This window comes from Engystomops pustulosus, chromosome 1 (assembly GCF_040894005.1).
Source record: "Engystomops pustulosus chromosome 1, aEngPut4.maternal, whole genome shotgun sequence".
Classification (NCBI taxonomy): Eukaryota; Metazoa; Chordata; class Amphibia; order Anura; family Leptodactylidae; genus Engystomops; species Engystomops pustulosus.
Window position 1 is genome coordinate 244,630,344 of NC_092411.1, and position 19,574 is coordinate 244,649,917.

General features: G+C 37.1%; 1 protein-coding gene across 19 annotated transcripts in view; it reads right to left on the bottom strand.

Moving 5' to 3' along the window:
- TENM3 (teneurin transmembrane protein 3) overlaps nucleotides 1-19,574 on the bottom strand; it is a 1,383,253-nt gene that overhangs the window by 91,184 nt on the left and 1,272,495 nt on the right. For 14 of the 19 annotated variants that reach the window (XM_072123399.1, XM_072123501.1, XM_072123484.1 and 11 more), the window contains 5 exons: nucleotides 16,519-16,545; nucleotides 11,513-11,533; nucleotides 10,466-10,612; nucleotides 5,635-5,851; nucleotides 806-925 (listed from right to left, as the gene is read on the bottom strand). In XM_072123399.1, coding sequence (XP_071979500.1) covers nucleotides 806-925; nucleotides 5,635-5,851; nucleotides 10,466-10,612; nucleotides 11,513-11,533; nucleotides 16,519-16,545 — 532 coding nt within the window. The remainder of the gene's footprint in view (nucleotides 1-805; nucleotides 926-5,634; nucleotides 5,852-10,465; nucleotides 10,613-11,512; nucleotides 11,534-16,518; nucleotides 16,546-19,574) is intronic. The other 5 variants (XM_072123542.1, XM_072123461.1, XM_072123452.1 and 2 more) reach the window with 3 other exon arrangements.

The window sequence follows — 19,574 nt, forward strand, 5'->3', positions numbered from 1 at the left end:
AGGGCCACTCCCTCTAACAATGATATTTAAGGATTTAAACAGTTCAATCCTTTTGTTCTTGGGGAGCCAAGCCAGATGTGTCCTTAGGTTCTCCTGAGCATCATGGGAGGGGGTAGATATTTGTCATCTGAATGCATGTTCAATCAACACCTTATTGGTATAGGAAAATTTATGTGTAAGTAGACATGGAATTTAAAAAAATGAAAAAGCTGAAACTAGTCTGTATAACTATTTATGGGGATATTTGACAAAAGGACACTGCTTCACAACTCTACACAAATGTCCATCACTACCTTTCCTCTTGGCTTGAGATATGGCACTATGAGTGGCACAAGATGATAAGCTTGGGGAAAAAAGTTTGCATTACTCTGTCAGTCTTTATGTGTTACTCATCAAGGCATATCTGGAACCTAGAGGGAAGGTAAGGCGGGACAGAAGGCTGCAAATGCATGTTTTAGGCTACAGTGCAATGGGCTACAATGGAGAACACCACTTATGAGAACCAATTCAAATACTGTGCAGTCTAAGAGAAGAAGAACTTTCTCCAGCACCTGTAACGTTTGACTGGTTGGTCCGAAATCTGCTGCACAAAGTGGTAGATATGATTTAATATATAGTCACTCTTTCTACATCTAGTTCTATACACAAAGATAACACAAACTTTGAAGGTGTCTGCCATCGTAAGGGCTTCTAATAATTACATAATAAAAAGCTTTCCTGTAAATGAAAGAGCAATGTAATAAAACATGACATTTCCTTCTTTTATTATGTGCACTCCCTGTAATTTATGAGCATATGCACTCACATCCCATCTTGGCGTGTGATCGTGTATCCATAGTTCGGGTAATGCAGAAATGACACATTGACTCCGATGAGCGGTGTTCCATCAGCTGTGAGAACCTGGCCTCGAATTACAGATGCAAGGCTACAGAGAGAGAAAGAGAGAGAGAACAGAAGACTTCAGGTTATGTACACACTTGCTTTCTGAGAGGTGATTCATGGCATAATTCCCCGCTTCACTACCTCAGGTGGTTCAGTGTAAAGTTCCCGCATCATAAAGCTGCCCAATGGTGAGCACCTCTAGCTGGAGCGAAAAAACACAATAAAATCTTTGTGCCGAAGTAACCTTTTCTAGATTAACCTTTTATCTCCTATTCAATGCTGAAGGGAAGAATACACTGTTTTCTTGCATACAGTCTTTACAATGCTACATTTGCATTTCAAAAACCCTTATAGTATATTCTTGAAGATGCTTACAATTTTTCAAACTTTGCTGCTTAGCTCAACAACAACTTTTCTTACAACTCCCAACTCTGATTTCACTGCATTTAACTCATTCTCGGTCTAAAACAGATTTGCTCTCTTTTTAAATATATTTTAGACTGCAGTCAGATCTCCATCATGATATCGATCCATGTTCTCTGTCTACAAAACTTTTTGCAGGCCACCAACCACTTCTTAGGTGTGGTAAGAGGCTTTGAGCCAAAAATTAATCTTAAAAGGAGAAATGAGTAAAAAGGACTTGTGCAGTGAGAAGTCTGTAAAACCAGAAAGGGTAAGATACCCTCTCTGGCTCATTAGCACAATTTTAAAAGTTGATTTTAGAAGGTAGGGTTCCATGGATAACAAATTTAAGAGAGCAAGTCATTTTATACATGGAGAGGGGCTAGTTAAATTTGGCTTTTAACTTTTTTATTATGTCACTTTGGGCATGAAGGGGTGTGGAGCCAAACTGTTGGGGGAATTAATTACTTTAGACTTCACATAGACTGATCCTGATTTTTAAACCAGGTTTGACTTGGCCAGGGCCTCTTAGTCAATTCTGGGTATGGTATGCTGGTAGGGTGGAGAATGAAGGCTGGCATTTAAAATGTCAGTCTTGGTAGCCCCCCCCCCTCCACCCCGTTGTCTTATCTGCAGCGGAGAGTTGTTATACAATAGAAGGAATTGAGCAAATTAAAACCTTATACAAAATAGTAAATACATAGTTTGTTGGAAAAGATTAAAAATAATTTGTATTTAACTTTTTTAAATTCATTCAATAGGCGTCACCTCTCAAAATTGACAGTGATCTCTGTATGCACACGCACACAGGGAAGCCTGTCGATCATTACCAAAAGCATGGCAAAACGTGTACCGAAGGGTGAGATGTAGGTCATCATAGTCTGCCGGTGTCACGCAATATTGAGATCATTATTTATGATGCACATATTTACATTATAATAATATTGAATGTTGAACTATCTTTGGGCTGACCTAACATGAATTTATTTGCATAGATTGTGGTCGGTTGACACTTACTGTCACTCTAAAGCAATGTATTACATACATTAGTAAGTATGATATACTGTTTAATGATTATTATAGAAATTGACCCTCAGAGGAATAAACCCTACAGTGTATTCTCATTGTCTGTCATGCCCTCCTCGGAAACTTCATTTCTAGATTGTCTTTTATTTTCTTTGTGATGTATTATTTTATTAAAGTCAGAGATGTGAGAATCATTCAAAATTTGATATTTGATTTGCTGAAGCATTGCCGAATATCTTAAAAGATTTTATTTGAGTCCAATTTCAATCAGTTCAAACCAAGATTGCTCTATTTGTGCTAGAAATAGGAATATATACCCCTCTAGTTTTGAAAAAAACATTTTTTAAATATCTATATCATCATCCTATCCAATCTCATTCATTTTCTATAAATTTTGGAATTTACCTTAACCCTAACCATAAGACTGCCTTTTATATTGAAAATTTCAAGGACAAGAGCAGCAATATCAATTATCTGAATTAATCGGAAAAAATATGGATTCGATTTGGTGGCAGAAAATCTGCCTGTGACCAATTTTTGATATTTGATAAGGCTTTGTGTAATATTGCTGTAGTTATTGATCAGCTGGGTGATTTTGGTTGTGTACCCATTATTGGGTTAAAAGTGACCATCCGGTAGTGCACATCCCAGTGAGGTCTATGTAAGAGATCTACAAAGACATAGAACCAACGTAGTAAATATGTATCAGGTGCTTATTTACAAGAAATACCACCATCTATAGTAACATAGCTATAGACAAGAGATGCTATGACTCTTCCTCTACTGTATATAGCAAATAAAGGGATAACAGCTAAATGTACAGTACAATACAACATATTGTCACCAGTGAAAACCAGCTGCACATGATTAACCTACGAATAACAAGAAATAGGTGGTCACGTCTCAAGCTGAACGAAGAGTCTGCTGCACGTTGACAAGTAATGCAGATATAACCCTGTAAAATTATTTCCCTCTAAAAGGCTTAATATTACCTAATGAATGGCAAGGTACTAAATGATTAGTCCATTCATTTACAGTAGCTATAAAGGCTCTCACAGACGAATAAACCTTCAAGCTTTAGACATGTCAAATATTTGGCACTTGCATGAAAAAAAGTATTCTTTCCAATTAATTTTGCAGCAATTGGTACTTCTGCTGGGAGCAGGAAGGGAGAAGATTTAGAGGGGGCAATAAGGAACATTTGTGCAACAACTTTTAATCAACTGCTGTGCCTAACTGCATTAATACTGTTAAATTACCTTAGACCCAGGAGTTCTAGTGTAAATCATCTTCCTTCACTCAGCAGGACACAAGGCACCTGCTCTCAGTTACTGCTTGTATTTCACATCATTACCGCTTCAGTAAAATACCAGTCAGGCGGATTATGAAATCAGAGCTTCATAATGAATGTTTTCCTTGCAATTTATATTAATAAAATGAAAAAAAAAACAGCGAGATAAAAAAAAAAAATTAAAAAATAACTACTTGGGAATAGCCAGAGACAATTCTATCTTGATTCGGAAAGTATGCATTCAGCATTGCTGATATTGGATTTTCACGTTCTGAATATATCAGCCTGATGTCATTAGCACCTTGAGAGGTAGAGAGGCCGAGAATGGAATTCAATGTGCTGCAAGGACATCGGGAACTAAATGTGTTAAAATAAACAATCAAAGCAAAATAGCAAGATATTTCCAAGCAGACTTTGAAAAATATGTGTGAAGAGCGGATAGATTGAAGAGGACGGGCAGAATTTGTATAAACAGCACAAGAAACTTCTTATGGAAGCTAGAAATGAAACGGTGCATGAAAACGCAGATCTACAGTTATTCCTCTTGGGAAACGCTGATTTTTCATGATTCTTGTGCTTTGTTAATAGATAAATACAATGCAGGTGGACGGTGGGAGAATTTTACAGTTTTTTATATAAAAATAAGAATTTCCTTTTTTAATTGGTTTCTGCATTACTATAGTATAGTATAACAAATGTATAATGGATGACATTCATCCACCCTCCCCAATTACACAATCTCTTGATTTTCGGAACATGTCCGAATTCCAGACAGGTGGTGAAAATCTGTGAGATCCTACTAAGATATTTTCTTAAGAATATTTCCTCTTAGGTAATCTACAAACATTGGGGTTCAACATCACAGTGACTGAATGGTGGGATGCAGAGAAAAATCCATTAATACTGTAGAATGAGAAGTACATAGCACTTAGCATGGAAACTATGGGGGGCTTCTAGAACATTCCCTCAAGAAATTTTATTGTTTACATGCATGGCTTTGCTATGTCTAGGACAGTTTGAGGATGATTTAGAGATTAGACACTGTACCATGCAGGCCATAAAAGGGATGGATAACATATTTTTAAAAATACAGATTTTCTGCAATTTGCATAACCAACAAACTATTTTTATTTATATATATTCACGCCTCCTGAGGAAGCAATAGGCGAAACGCGCGTCGGGGCGAGAGGCACAAGGGAGCTCAGTAGCAAGGTAATTAAAACGAATTCTGTTCAATACAAAGAAAAGCTTATTTAAATGGTAGGAATGCTAATGTATGAGACTGTAATGCAATGTAACATCAGGAACCTTTGACTTGCGATATCTGGGCTACTTGAACCTCTACTTACTTGGGATCATTTTAAATTTTCAACCACTGTTAAAAATGGTATTTTATTAATGATTAAAAAATAAAGAGAATTTTTATAAAAAAAAGGTAATTTGTAAGTTCCCCTACTTCTTTAGGGTGTTATTTTTTATTTTTATTTATATGTATAAAGTCATTGGGGGGATTTATCATGTCAAGGCGTAGTCACACTTGTCCAGGCACAGGTTATAGCCCAATTCTACGCCAAATAGAGTTGTAAATATACTAAGAGCTCATCGAGGATTGAGCACTGCACTAATGTTTAATTCATTAAATGTTGCCCAATGAAAAAGTTGTAACAGGGTCCTTATCCAGTACTGGTGTCTTCTTATGTGATTTGACAGAATTTCTGCTCTCTTTCTTGGAGGAGGTCCAGAGCCCCAGGCTTGCAGGACCAGTTGCATTTTCAATCCATAATGCTTTACCATTGGCACCAGTTGTAGATACTTCTCTCACTATCCATAATAGGAATAGTCGATTGCACTATTTTTAATACTTTTTTTCATTTACTTTAATTGTTTTCCACTAGTGTGCGTAGATAAATGTGGCTGACTAAGCTTCTCTTTCCATGTAAAGCAGTAAGGTGTTAATACAGTAGCTGAAAATCAAGTTCGCAGCAGGAAACAAACTCTTGCTGATATATTTTTAGTACAGATGACAGCTTTACCTTTTATTGAAAGGGTTGTCTCCAGGTATGACATGGGTGCTGTCAGGTCCTATGAGGAAGCTGATCCTATCGTAGAAAGACCTGGCAGCCTGCTGGGACGGTGACTGCTGGCTCTGGCTGATAATGTCCTGTGGATCAGGTAGGCCTCGGCAGTACGGCTGATTCTGGCAAGCGCTCTGTAAGCAGCAGTCTGGGTCCATGCAGTCGATTAAGCCATCTGCCAGGAAGAAAGTAACTTGATTGAATTCACACTCATCAGGATTATTCCGTCTTTATTTTATTAACACCTTCAGCCCTGATCTATCACCAAGATCTTCCATTCTCTTACTATGAAGCTAGAGAAAGAAGTCAACGTTTGTCAGAGAATTGATTCCGGCAGCGAGCTGAGCTCCCTTTAAATGTGTTATCAAAAGACAAGATACAAGGGTCTAGGTCTTATTCGATGCTACATCCTTGCCTATTTGAGACGATGTAACCACACATAGAGATCTGCTGGAGTATCTGTGTTCTCCAGGAGTAGAATTTAATTAGATTAAACAGTAGCGCGAGGCCCAGCTCGGAAGCCGATTCACCGCCACCGTAGCACATCCTCCACACTTACATTTTCTAGAATGTGATTTAGATGATGCAATGGTGCAGAGTTTAATAACCGCTATCAGTACGAGTATCAGCAGGCCTGTGTCAGCAAGACCGATGTAGAGCTGTCATATGCCCGCTAATTTAGCTTAGTAATGTTTCTATTCTAAAACTCAATTTTTGAAATGTAGCTACCCATTCCTTCTATTTTCCGTGAGATGATTAAGGCTCCGGAAAAAAATATATGATACAAATGACTGAAACCACAGCACTGCAGTTCTCCACTGAAATATAAGAAGGCATTTTTTTGAGGGCCATCAAACCGTACCTGCAGTAGATCTGTCAGACGGAATAACACCTGCATTTCTCTACCCTGATGGCCTGATATCACCAGCTCAATATGCTATACCCAATCCAAGGATCCAAATAAGAAGTAGTATGAGAAATATCTATATATCCTCTCCTAAAGGGATATAAAGTAACACTTTGTGATTTATTACAAAATATAGTTCACTTATTCTCCTGGGCATCACGGGGTATGGTTCCAGGGGGAAAATACTAGCATTTAGTAATTCATCTTTGTTAGTTTATAAAAAGCAAATGTACATCTGGCATGTAGTGTGTGGGTCATAAAAACTGCATGAGATTGACACATTCTGAACTAATCAGCTGGAAATGCATTTTTTACAAGCCTCTCTGCTGACATCAATCAGAGGAAGGATCTCATTTTCACCAGCCAAGATGCAGGGACATACTGTTTGTTATTTTTGTGTGGAGTTTATCAGCAACTTGCCCAAGCGAATGACGGATGGTTATGAATCTGGCTCTATATAACTGGAGAAAACATTTCTCATTCTGTCTCTGCACGTCAGTAGCCTCTATTATCTAGTATAACCAACAGAAACCACTCGCCCCGGCCAAACCGAGCTCAAGTGAAACTGCTCTGGCAGACTGCGAGTTCATACTCCATTTATTTAACTCCACTGGGATGTAGTGGAAGACAAGTGTACACTGTATTGTATCAAAGGAGACTTATACCAATAACAACATAGACAATGGAGGATTAAGGCCAGATACTGGACTATCATTAGAGGATATTTACAGATAAGGCCATGTTCTGTCCACAAAATCCTACCAATGTTTTCAAGTAATCTTCCATGTCATCAGCAATAATTCTATAGAGATCAGCCTACGTAAAATGTATTAAGAAAAAAAATCTTTAAGTTTGGGCCCGGGGTCAGGTGCAGTATTGGCGGCTTTGCCAATACTTTGGTGCAACAATTAACGGCTACTAGACATGGCTGTCTCAAACTACTTTTTAGGTTTCACGATAATAAATTAGTGCATTTCTAGAGCCATGGACCTCAGAAGCTGCATCTGCCCTTGATAAGATGTCACATCAGAACAGATGGTTGTCAGGGTATACCTTTGACATTCCCATTTTGCATGTTAGATTAGAAATGGGGTGCTGAATTCCTTAAACTGGTCTTGCACATCAAACCCAGTTGACCAAATGAAACAATTCCAACAGAATTGACCATCCATCCAATGTTAGGACAATGTCTATGTGGCTGATGCTTGGTCAAAAGAGTAATATGGCACAAGCTTATTAACCTCTTCTCAACCTAGGACTCTAAGCCAAACCAAGAACAACTATGTGAAATGGCAGAGATGGTGTCCATGGCTCTTACATTCTTCCAATATACAGGTCCAATATACAGTCCAATTAAGAAAGATTCTTCCCTCGCTTGTTTGAACATTAAAATACTATTTTCATCTTCACATATTAAAAACTGATGTACATCAAGAAATAGACCATGATACGTACGATTTTCATATGAGAAGAATAGGGTAGTATTTTAATGCTCTTTCTTATTTGGATATACAGTACAATTGCCATTGCCATGACAAATATTTCCATCCAAACTAAGTGGAAGTGACCCATATGGACTTCTATCCTTCAACTAATGTTAACATGACTGCTCTGTTTCCATTATACAGTATGTGTTACTTATGTCTAATCTCTTCCTCCAACAAATGAGTTTATTTTAAAAAATAAATAAATAACGGAGCAGGAATATCCATCTAGTTCCTTGATTTCTAAGATTGAACATCTTAATGATGTGTATATTTCCCAGCAGAAGCTACTAGCAGTAATATAACCAGAGATTTATAGAATAATCTAAACTTTGCCCTAGACTTCGCAGGTATGTAAACAGTGAAGACATTATAAAAAAGAAAAATACATATATTGATACACATTGTGATGCTTGATTCTCGGTTGAGTGTCTCAGCAGATTTGCCCTCATGATTGCTGAGTGGTACTTAATGTGTGGCGATAGCACAAGCCGCTTGTTTCAGTAATTGTGTCGAGACACAGCTGCAGACTTATGGCAGGTCATTGGGTGAATCTCTTGGAAGTTTTGCTGCCCCCTGGAGTTTTGGGAATGGCTGCAATATGTATCATGGAAATACTTTGCAGCAGCAAATTGCGCTTAGGAGATTGGAATTGAAATAAATAAATCCCTTTCCTTACAAAGGAATGCTTATATGCCGAACACAATCCAATCAGCTGCAGCCTCCAATAGCCGGAGCTGTAATCACTAACAGCACTCGAGGGTTACTTAAATAAGATGCAATATTCCTGTTCGAAATGCCTTTGAGTGGCATAAATGCCAAAGTCTACGGTATAAGCTACAAATGTGGCCAGTGAAGGCACAAAATATCTGAATGCTTCTGGGAAGGTTGTAATAAAAGTGCTCTACTTTTATGGAGTATGTTTAGAAAAAGATTATACGAATCCTGCTCTTTCTAAATAATACATAACTTTACTAGAGATATGCGTGAGTTAATGTGAACAGTATTATTGACTGTTTTAATTAAGGCTTTCATTTGGAATGAAGGCAAAGGGTGCTACGCTTAACAGTGACCAACAGTATTTTGGTCAATCATCTCATATGTAATTTTGCTAGTAAGACCTTTGTATTTGAGATGTGCAGTGGGTTATCATATCTTCCTGGTACATTAGAAAATTGAGGATACAAAGGTAGGTGCATGGATAAATGCTATAGATATAATTGAGATCTTGAAAGTTGAAGTAGATGAGGATAAAGGGCACGTCTGGGTTGCCGCTCAAAACGCATAAGCTCTGTACATCCATCGGCTTAGGCTGCATTCACACTGACGTATACACTTTTTAGCGTAGCATGGCGGGCACATGTTGGCGCCGATAATAGGAGGAGTGGATGAGCGCTGCTCTTCATAGGAACACAAGTATATGGCGCATGGCCCTGTATTCCGGAGAAATATAGGACATGCCCTATTTTTCTCCAGGCTACGGAACGGTACAGTGCCACACGTGTGCTGCATTGTACCGCTCCCGTATGGTGCTGTGCCAGCTATGGGGGGCATATATACATCCGTATATATGTCTCCCATACGTGTGTGTGAATATAGCCTTAGTATGTTTTAAAGTTGACTGTTTTTATTTTGGTGCTTGGATCCAGTTTTCCTTTTTGCTGACGGAACCTAAACTCCTTTGTTTGCCATAGTTTTATTACTTTCTGCATGACAAGATGTTATAGTTAAAATATGAAAACCTTTATGAGAGGTGACTCAGGTTCTCAAAACAATTACAGTCATTTTGTAAAATAAATTGTTGCCAAGCTACTTTTTGGTTCTTGCAAACACAACATAGGTAAGCTAAATGAGCAGTTCTAGTATCCATTTTTGCTAAAATTCATAATAATTCTGCACCATGAACCAAGTCACTGATTCTTTATAATCTTCTGTATTTAGCATTACCTTTAAGTATAAACATCCTCTATAATACATCAGTTCACGCCACTTAAGACCTGCTGGCATTCCAAATACTTTTTGAACAACAATAAAGTCCTAAAAGTCACCGGCACCAACATAGCTTCAATACAATTCTTAATCTTCCTCACTTTCCTAATACGGCAGGTCAAATACAAAGGAATCAAAATATGAACATATTACTTTGAAAAAGATGGCGCTTAGAGGCATTTCTTCAGAATGTATCTATAAGCACCAGTTTTAAGCTGCAAGAGGGGGAAAAAAAGGTCATGCATGGCCCACATCATAGCATCTGGTGAGATTTGAATGTAGCTGAAAAAATAGCAAGTTTCACGTTTTGTAAGAATCCATTTCATATAACAATGAGGTGTGCTGACAAAATGTCAGATACCCATCAAAAGTAAATACATGTAAAAATAGCAGAGATATCTCATCTTACCTCCTTCGTTGTCCTTACTGTCAGTACACAATGTTTCCATGGCGACATCACATCCAGCTCCTCTCCAACCAGGCTGGCACATACAGTGCCATCCATTTTGGTCTAAAGTACATCTTCCATTGCTGTTACAGAGTCCCGGACAACCTTCTGCAATGACACAGACATAGAAAGAATATCAAGTGATTTGGGAATTCAATGTGGCTCCAGCTTCCTTAAACATAACATAAGACACTTACAGGCCTTCATCAACAGCATAAACACTGTAACAACACATGAAGAGAGAAGCACATTGCACCAATCGTAGTAGTCTTATAATGAGATATATTGAGGAGGGCACAGAAGTCTATTTGGCCTAACAGTAGATGCACCTGCTGACCAGATAATATGGATTTTTCCGATGTTTAAAAAGTTTCAAATATTCGATCCGTAAGAGTAGACTTTTTTTGGTTGCCAGATTAGTCTACAGCTATAACCGTAGGTGGTTCAAAACTTTTGAGTGAGCTAGCCCAAAATGTTGGACAAAGAAATCAATGATGACAGCAATAAAATATTTTTTTAGACAATTATTGACTGAGGTCTAGAAAATTCTAAGAATATTTGGTTTTGAGCTTAAAGAACCTCGTCGACCTTAACATTATCTGGTCTCAGGGCAGAAGTGCTTTCATGTGAATTTACAGTGCTTTCCATAACTGCACAAAGTACCTGCCAGAATAATGGGTGACGGTACTTTGTGCCGAGAATACATTCCTTGGTCACATAAGAAGCAAAAGCCCAGAAATGAATTGAAGCAGCTTAGCGACTAATCTAACAGACATTGGGGGATTCAGGCTGCAAACAGAGGGGACAATAACTGGACAGGATTTCCAACTTAACGTATTAGCTGTGCAGATCTGGTTACTAAGGACGGACAAAATGAAATACCAGAAGGACCACGAGAAAAGACATTGAAAAGACTCAACAAAAACACGGTTGTGACGTGCTTCAAGACATAGAGCAGAAAGTGAGGTTTTCTTTGTGACAGTCTCCCTAAGGCCTTTGCAGTGTTACCTTTATATCCTATCTTGTCTGCTTTTATGAGCAAGAAGGGAAAATTTATGAAACAAATTACAATAATTTAATAGATCTGAGTATTAAAAGGTTTCAAATGTCTTCAAGTCTGACAATACATATAAAAAAATTAACATAATAAACCAAAGAAAAAAAATAAGCAATGTTCAATGCTTTTTACACTAAAGAGAATTGTGCGGAATATTGTGCGAAAGAAGGAAAAATTTAATTACTGCTCATTTCAATTTTTTCTTTAGCAGAAGTTCAACTTTGATAGGGAAACTTTTTAAAATCATTCTTTAACTAGAATATCTGTGCTTATGGTTACACTGAGATTATGTATCAATAGATGTATACCAGTGGATGTTGTTATATGATTTTTAATTATGTTTATTCTGTTTATTATCTTTAAGACTAATTCACATTCATGTATATTTTATATAAAGTTTTAGTATAAAGAAAAGACTAAGGGGTTTGTATTGTTAGTTACTGTGCAATAATTTAGTACTAAAAAAGTCTAAAGTTTGTCCATAGAAAAAATTATTTGACCTTTAAAAAAAAACTGTTTTCCGACTTAAACACTTTTGGCATGATGGGATAGAGCGGAGAAACCAGGTTGTGTGAATGCCCCTACCACTAGTGCCAAGTCTAACCTGACATAGAGAGCGGTGGAGCACACTTTCGGATCAATTATGGAGCAGGAGCCTATAAATTAATCTGATGTGAAGTATGTTGGTGGTGGGAAATATTAATATTGGAGTTCATTAGACCAGTTATAATAAATTTACACCACCGTATCTAGGGGATAAAAACAACACAACTAATGTCATAACAAACAACATGGAGATGTTTATACACTAAATGGGTAAAATAAGAAAAAATATACTGTTGACAACACTGTATGAACATGTGTCGTATGGTGTAGAAGAAACCAATTACCTTTATACAAATAGGTAATTCAGTGACTTTTATCCATAAGCCATCAGTCTGGATATATAACACGAAACATGAAAGTAAGACTCGGTTCACACATGTGTTCGGCAGGCTCAATTCCCGCTTGACACTATGCTTGCTATGTTATATGTTATTTTAATAAAATTCTTAAAAGGCAATGTGTTCTGTCCATGGAAGTCAATGGCAAACAGAAAGAGAGTGCAGACTTTCCGTTCTTTCTGTTACACTCTCCTAAATTGGAGTGTGTAAAGGAAACCCCCAATACAGGTGTGAACTGAGCCGAATGCTGATTTCTGGAATTAAAAGTAAGAGACTCCAACTCTATACAATATGTCAGTGTCAGAACATTGCTAGAACATGTCAGGACAATATGACATTATGTATATTTGTATACTCCTATTTGTATCTACAGAGTTATCTATTGATCTATCTACCTATATAAAATGCCTATCTATTCAATATCTTTCTATACTCCCTACACCTATCTATTGTAGATAGCCATGCCTATGGATTTCATTTTTGCACTTTGGTTTTTAAATAGTTAAGATCTGAGACCTTCACTTGATTAAATTTTACTAACAATATGAAACGGGGCCATCCAGTTATTAACAAGGATATTATGTCTCCCTGACTCCAGTCTAATTATTAGCTGCGTTATCTTTGCAAATTGGAGGGCATATTTTGCTTAGCAAGCACATTTTAAGGCCAGGTACTTTATAAAGCTGAATGTGCCGGTTGCTTTTTATTTCTTCCTTAAAATGTGGTTCCTAATTGACTTTTATCCCTGCATAACTTGATACAAAATGTTCTAATGGGCTCCGCTTCCTCCTTATAATTAGGACTTTCAGAAACGAGAGGGCTTCTGTCTTAGTTAACCTGTTCAGTGGGGGACGTAACATTTGTTGTAGGTCAATGTGACATTAATGGGGAAATTATAGCAATGACATTTTTAAAGGTGTATTAGAAATACATTAGAACATGAAAGTGCTCACCCATGCTACACGGTTTTTGGCACATATATTTTATCCTGTATTTAGATATTATGTTGTAAAAGATGTATACAGCAACAAAAGACACAATGGCAACCTCTAAGGAACATGCACACAAGGGCCACATTTAGATTGGGGAACGAGCGATGCAGAGGACAGAGCAACATCTCAACAGCTCCAAAGTCGTCTCTCATGGCGGCCATCTTTAATAACGATGTCAAATGCTAGTAACAGGCTCTCAAATGATAAAACTGCATCAGCTTCAATTAGAATTGTAGACTACATAAGCGAAAATCGGAAATCCATATATCTGCTTACCTACATCACTACTAGGATGAGTTTTTACTTTGTTTCTATTTTTAAGATTTTTTGATTTCTATGACTCAACCCATTACTGGGGTTGTCTTTCCTTTTTATGCATGTTTTTGTTTAAAGATGGCAGCCTTTAACTTGCATTACAATTTGCCAAAGTGACCTTCGTAGCATTGCTTAGATTTAGTCAAACGTTCTATTGAACCTTTGATGAACACCAATGATCAAAGCATGCAAAGTGATTGAATATTGTGCCGGGCGAGCACCTTCATTTTATTCTGATGGATTCTGAATTACTGATTTTGAGAGCAAAGAAGTTGGGATGATGAGTCGTTTTTGGGCATTTTTCTTTTTAGCCTATTATGAATTTGTTATAATTCATAACCAATAATATCAACAAAAAATTATTCCTCTTTTCTTATTCCTATAGAACTTTTGTTAAAACTATGTCAATTATTAAGTTTATCAAATGCTTTATTCTTACATTACAGATAGTAACTAGTTGTCATATTATTGATAGTGGAAAATGGATCTTAAGATGAAGTCAAAAAGCCATAAAAATATTTTTAAAATGTTTTTTAAAACTTTATTAAACTAATTAAAAAAAATTAATTTTTCTTACATATTGTTATACAGGCGGTCCCCTACTTAAGGACACCCGACTTACAGACAACCCATAGTTACAGACGGACCCCTCTGCCCACTGTGACCTCTGGTGAAGCTCTCTGGATGCTTTAAAATAGTCCCAGATTGCAATAATCAGCTTAAAATTGTCTGCAATGAAGCTTTATTGATAATTCTTGGTCCTATTACAGCAAAAAAATTTGAAACTCCAATTGTCACTGGGGCAAAAAAAAAAATTGTCGGGAACTACAATGATAAAATATACAGTTTCGACTTACATACAAATTCAACTTAAGAACAAACCTACAGTCCCTATCTTGTATGTAACCCGGGGACTGCCTGTACTTTATTTATATGTATTAATGATGATAATGATAATAATAATAATAATAATAATAATAATAATAATAATAATAATCTTTATTTATATAGAGCAATTCTGCAGCACTTTAAAAAATGTATTGGTGTCTTATTTACCTTTACTATGCAAAAATAATCATGGTGAAAGCAAACTAAATTGATATTATGGCCAACGATGCTCTACCACATATATAACTCTAGGTATCTTTTCCAAGCCAACATCATGGATTTCTTTTCCCATACAGTACACAGAAAATATCAGAATTCTATACTTTTCAGACAGCTAAGGGAAAGGTAATAGAAACCCAAAGTAGATTTTATTAGTTTATTAAAAAAATATGTTGAGTAAACAAGGGAAGTCCCTAAACCTGATTTGAACTTGACCTGACTTATTATTTATATGTTATTGAATAAAATATTTATATAAGATGAGATTTATCCACCAGTAGGAAAAAATACCTAGTAAGGGACAAGATGACATGGAAATTAAACATTAAAAAATGATGGCTTAAAAACAAAATATAGAAAATAGGGAACAAATGTACTTCTAAATAAGGTTTATATTAATAGAGTCAAAACATTAGCTCATAATTGTTGAAGAAAATCTACCATCTAAATACATCATGATAATCCATGGACACTTACTCATAGATCCAGGCACCGTGACTGTGGTAATCTTCTTATACTTGTAAGGCCTCCTTCCTTCTAAAATCAACTTTTATAATTATCCTAATGATTCAGAAGAGCTCTGGAGGGCTTTACCAGAGCCCCACTATGCTGTAGCAGCACGTCTTACCCTCTCCCCTGCTCTCTTGGCACTTGCCCTATCCCGCAGGGAGAGATTACAGCAGTCAGAAGGAGGGGGAACCTCAAGAGAGCAAGGGGGAGGGGGATGGTGAGAAAGTGTAACAGCCTGTGAAGCTGCAGCATGGAGGGGCTCTGGTAACGCCTAACCAAACCCATCTGGCATTAGCATAATTTGATTTTAGAAGGAAGGGGGTCATGAATAACAAATATAAGAAGATTACCACAGTCACAGTGCTTGGATCTATGAGTAAGTGTCCCTGTAATGATGGATTGATGGATTTAGATGGTAGATTTTAAGTTAATTGAAAATGCTACAGTATAAACTATATTTTTCTTTACATGGTATAAATATTCTGTATACAGTTTTAAAAAATAGTCAAGAAAAGGCTGATTTCTGTAATTTTAACACAGGATAAAGTAACTTTAGTCTATTTCATTTTAAAGGGAGAAATGCTTAATGTTGAAAGTGTAATATAATAAAAAAACAACTTTGTTCTAGAGAAATCATTTGAAATGATGTCACCTTGGAGTAAACACATTGGGCACAGTTTGGGACTAATTCACATTTACATGTGTGTACAGCATGAGTCAGATATAACCTCAACCGATGAATACTTTTGAATACTCAGCATGAGCAGTTATGGGGCAAAAATATTGAAATAAAATAAAAATTGCAGTAAATTGTGTCCCTTCTAGTGCCAGCAGAATGATTGCATTTATCAGTACCAAAATAATTAACACAAAGAAAAACCAAAACTCTATAAAACAATTAAAAGAAAAAAATAATTAGCAAATGCTATACATGTAATAATGCACACGTACAAACAGCATTGGTCAATTGAGGAGAGGAGGGTGAGGGTCATGATTTAGCTAAGTGTATGATATATAAAAATTGGGGTAAATATTGCCGTATATATACTCCAATTTGGGAAGGTTAAACAAGCAGAAAGAATACAGTACCTTTAACTATTTTATCCAAATAGTGAGCTTGTGAAGTTGAGAAGGGGAGAAGAAATAAGACAGACATTTCAGGACATTAACTGTTAGCAAAGACATGCAGAAATAATGATCATCTGAGGCTAGGAGAGGAATATTCAGGTTAGGTCAGAATCATTGGTCAAGATAAGGACCAGTCATTGTATTATTGATTAATTTTACCAACAAAATAACCTGATAATTTCATGTATCAACTTTTATTTTACTCTTGTGCCATATAAACCAGTTTCACTGAACCCCAGACATAGGCTGCCAAGATTAATCACATATTGTACATTATCATATAAGTATGAACAACTCCAACTCCAATACTCATACATATAAAGAACTATCATATTGATATGGTAACCAGCCTGATAAATTGCATCCTTTGTATTTGGGGATGTGTCGATTCTTATTGTTTGAAAGGAACCTGTCATCAGAAATTGACCTAATAAACCACTACCACTATTTACAGATTGTGTTTCTTTCATGGCCAAGTGTGGTGGCATCATGTAGAAAATCAACTTTGAAGTGAGAGGTAAATGTAAAGTTAAGGAGGATTTTAACACTGAAATCAAGCTCTCTCTTCCACTTCACTGTTATAGAAGGTCCTGCATCCAAAAACATCACCATCACTTCCTTGACTTTATACAACCAATTTACATCTCACTTCAAAGTTGATTTTCTGGATGATGTCACCACAACGAGCCATGAAAGAAACAAAACTAGAAGCTGTTACGCTACCTGACATTATACTAGTAGTGGTTTATTAGGACAATTTCTGATGACAGGTTTCCTTTAGGTTCAATGTTGGATCTTCTTCTCCAGGATCAACGACACATAGTTGGGAAAGATATCACGATGCACCAGCACATGACCTGTATTATAAGGGGTGTACTGCAATATTAGCTCTGTATAAATTTTGTTGATATTAATACTTCTTATGTACTGTATGTACAAGCTGTAAGCTAAAAGCATCTGTGATAAGTTGAGTTCCTGCCTCTTCTTAATCACTTTACTTTAGGTGCAATTTAGGTGCAATCTAGGCGCAATGTTAGGTTTGGGCACTTACATGTGATCCTCCTACAAGCTCCTCTCTGCTTCTCTCCTACTCCAGCATTAGAATAACCCTCACAGCAGAGCCTATGTGTATGACACCCTGCACCCAGTGATTTCCTCAGCAGTGGCTTTTCCTGGAGGGGATCCTCCGGTGCTGATGTCCTGCTGCTCCCGTGTAACTCTGGCCAGTATCCTCCTCTGACTCCAATGTGGTCATCCTGCTACACTTCTCTGTACTAGCTGAAAAATCCTACACACTTCTCTTCAATCCTGCTATGAGCTGCTGCTTTTGCAGATTGTTTGTAAATAGAAGGTCATGAACTGTAAATAGAGGCTACTCATAGCGCCTGTAGTGTCTGCTGAGTTCTGCTGCTGGGGATAAGCTGCACTGCACAAGAGCTCAGTGATCTGCTTCTCGGTTTATGCTACCTTCAGGCTGGAGTGTTTTTGTGCCTATATTGCGCCTAAATGAACAGTTTGCAAAACATCTGGATTGGTAGGATAAATGGGGAAAACATTGTTATTTTTGCTCTGCAGCTCGTTTGGTGTTTAGTTGAAAAACTGTCGCAAAAACAGTGCAACAATATGAGAAGGCGCAAAAACAACATCTCTACACTCCTTGGACTTCAATGTGAAAGGTTCACTTTAATAAGGAAATTATACATTTTCCAACCCATTGGGTTTGTGTTTGACTTTCGTCTATTAGAAAAAGATAAAATGTCAGCTTGGCCCTTCTGTTTTTAAATAGTTAAACTATACAAGCCAATATTTTGTATTTTGAACTTTCCTGGACAAAAGATTACTACTTGTAATGTCTGATAATGGAAAATGACCAGACAAATACTTGATTTTCCATATGCAGAAAGCCACATTCATATAAATAAGTTCCCTAATCCCCAGACACACTTTTAGGTAGAGTTATAGTTTTTGTCAGTCTCTATTGCACTGATTGCTGCTTTTGTCCTATGTAATAACAGCTATAATCACAGCTGGAAAAATGCAATCTGATTTTACTAGATATTTCCAGACAAGACTCTTACCAGTGAAAATTATAGAACAAAAACCATGGAGAGGTTTAAAAGCTATCTGATATCAGCCAGCCTATAGCAAACCAGAATTTCCAATTTACCATCCCAGAGCACAGAGCCTGATCACAAGAGACTGGAAATTTCTGGAGAAATAATTTGCTCACGCAATGGCACAACCTAGCAATTCCTTTGCGCAGACACAGGCAATTATGCAAAACACTGAACAAAGTCATGCATAGTAGTTGTCAAATTTGGAAGAGGATACTCAAGAGATTCTTTGGTCACACTTGGTGTTTTGTTTGGGATGTTAGAGCAGAATCGAGTCTAAATTACATCTGTAATTTAAACTTGAAAAAGTTTCATATGGCCTATGGAACCAGGTTGGATAGTTATTGCGGCACTAAGAGCTTTGCACCAGTTTTCCATTCTTTTTAATGCAAACTGCTTGCACAGGTATTCAAGAAGTGTCCCCTCCACAAATTAGGGGGTGATCCGGTTCTTATACCCCACATTTAACATGTAAAGAATTGTGTTGCACGTCCTATGATAAAGATGCACCAAAAAAAGGAGTGGACTCGGGGCAGTGCAGGGAGCGCCAGATTCATGAAGAAAGGGCACCAGAAATCCTGAATCTGGTGCACCATGCACATTAGTTTTCACCAGTTTTTTGTCTGACTTTGCACATTCTTTATGGTGTAAACTGATTGCACATGTAGTTATAAAGTATCCTCGTGGCTGCACTATACCCAACACAACACATAATTCTGGGGCGTTTCAGTGCACTGGAGTCGGACCACTCCAATTAGTGCAGTGTCTGACAATTGTGTTGCACACCCTGTGTTAAACGAGCACCAAAAAAAGTTGGTGCATACTGAAGCTGAAACAAGGAGGGGCTCAGGTAATATCCCCAGAGTCCTTTGGGCTCATTAGCATAATTGCAAACGTTGACTT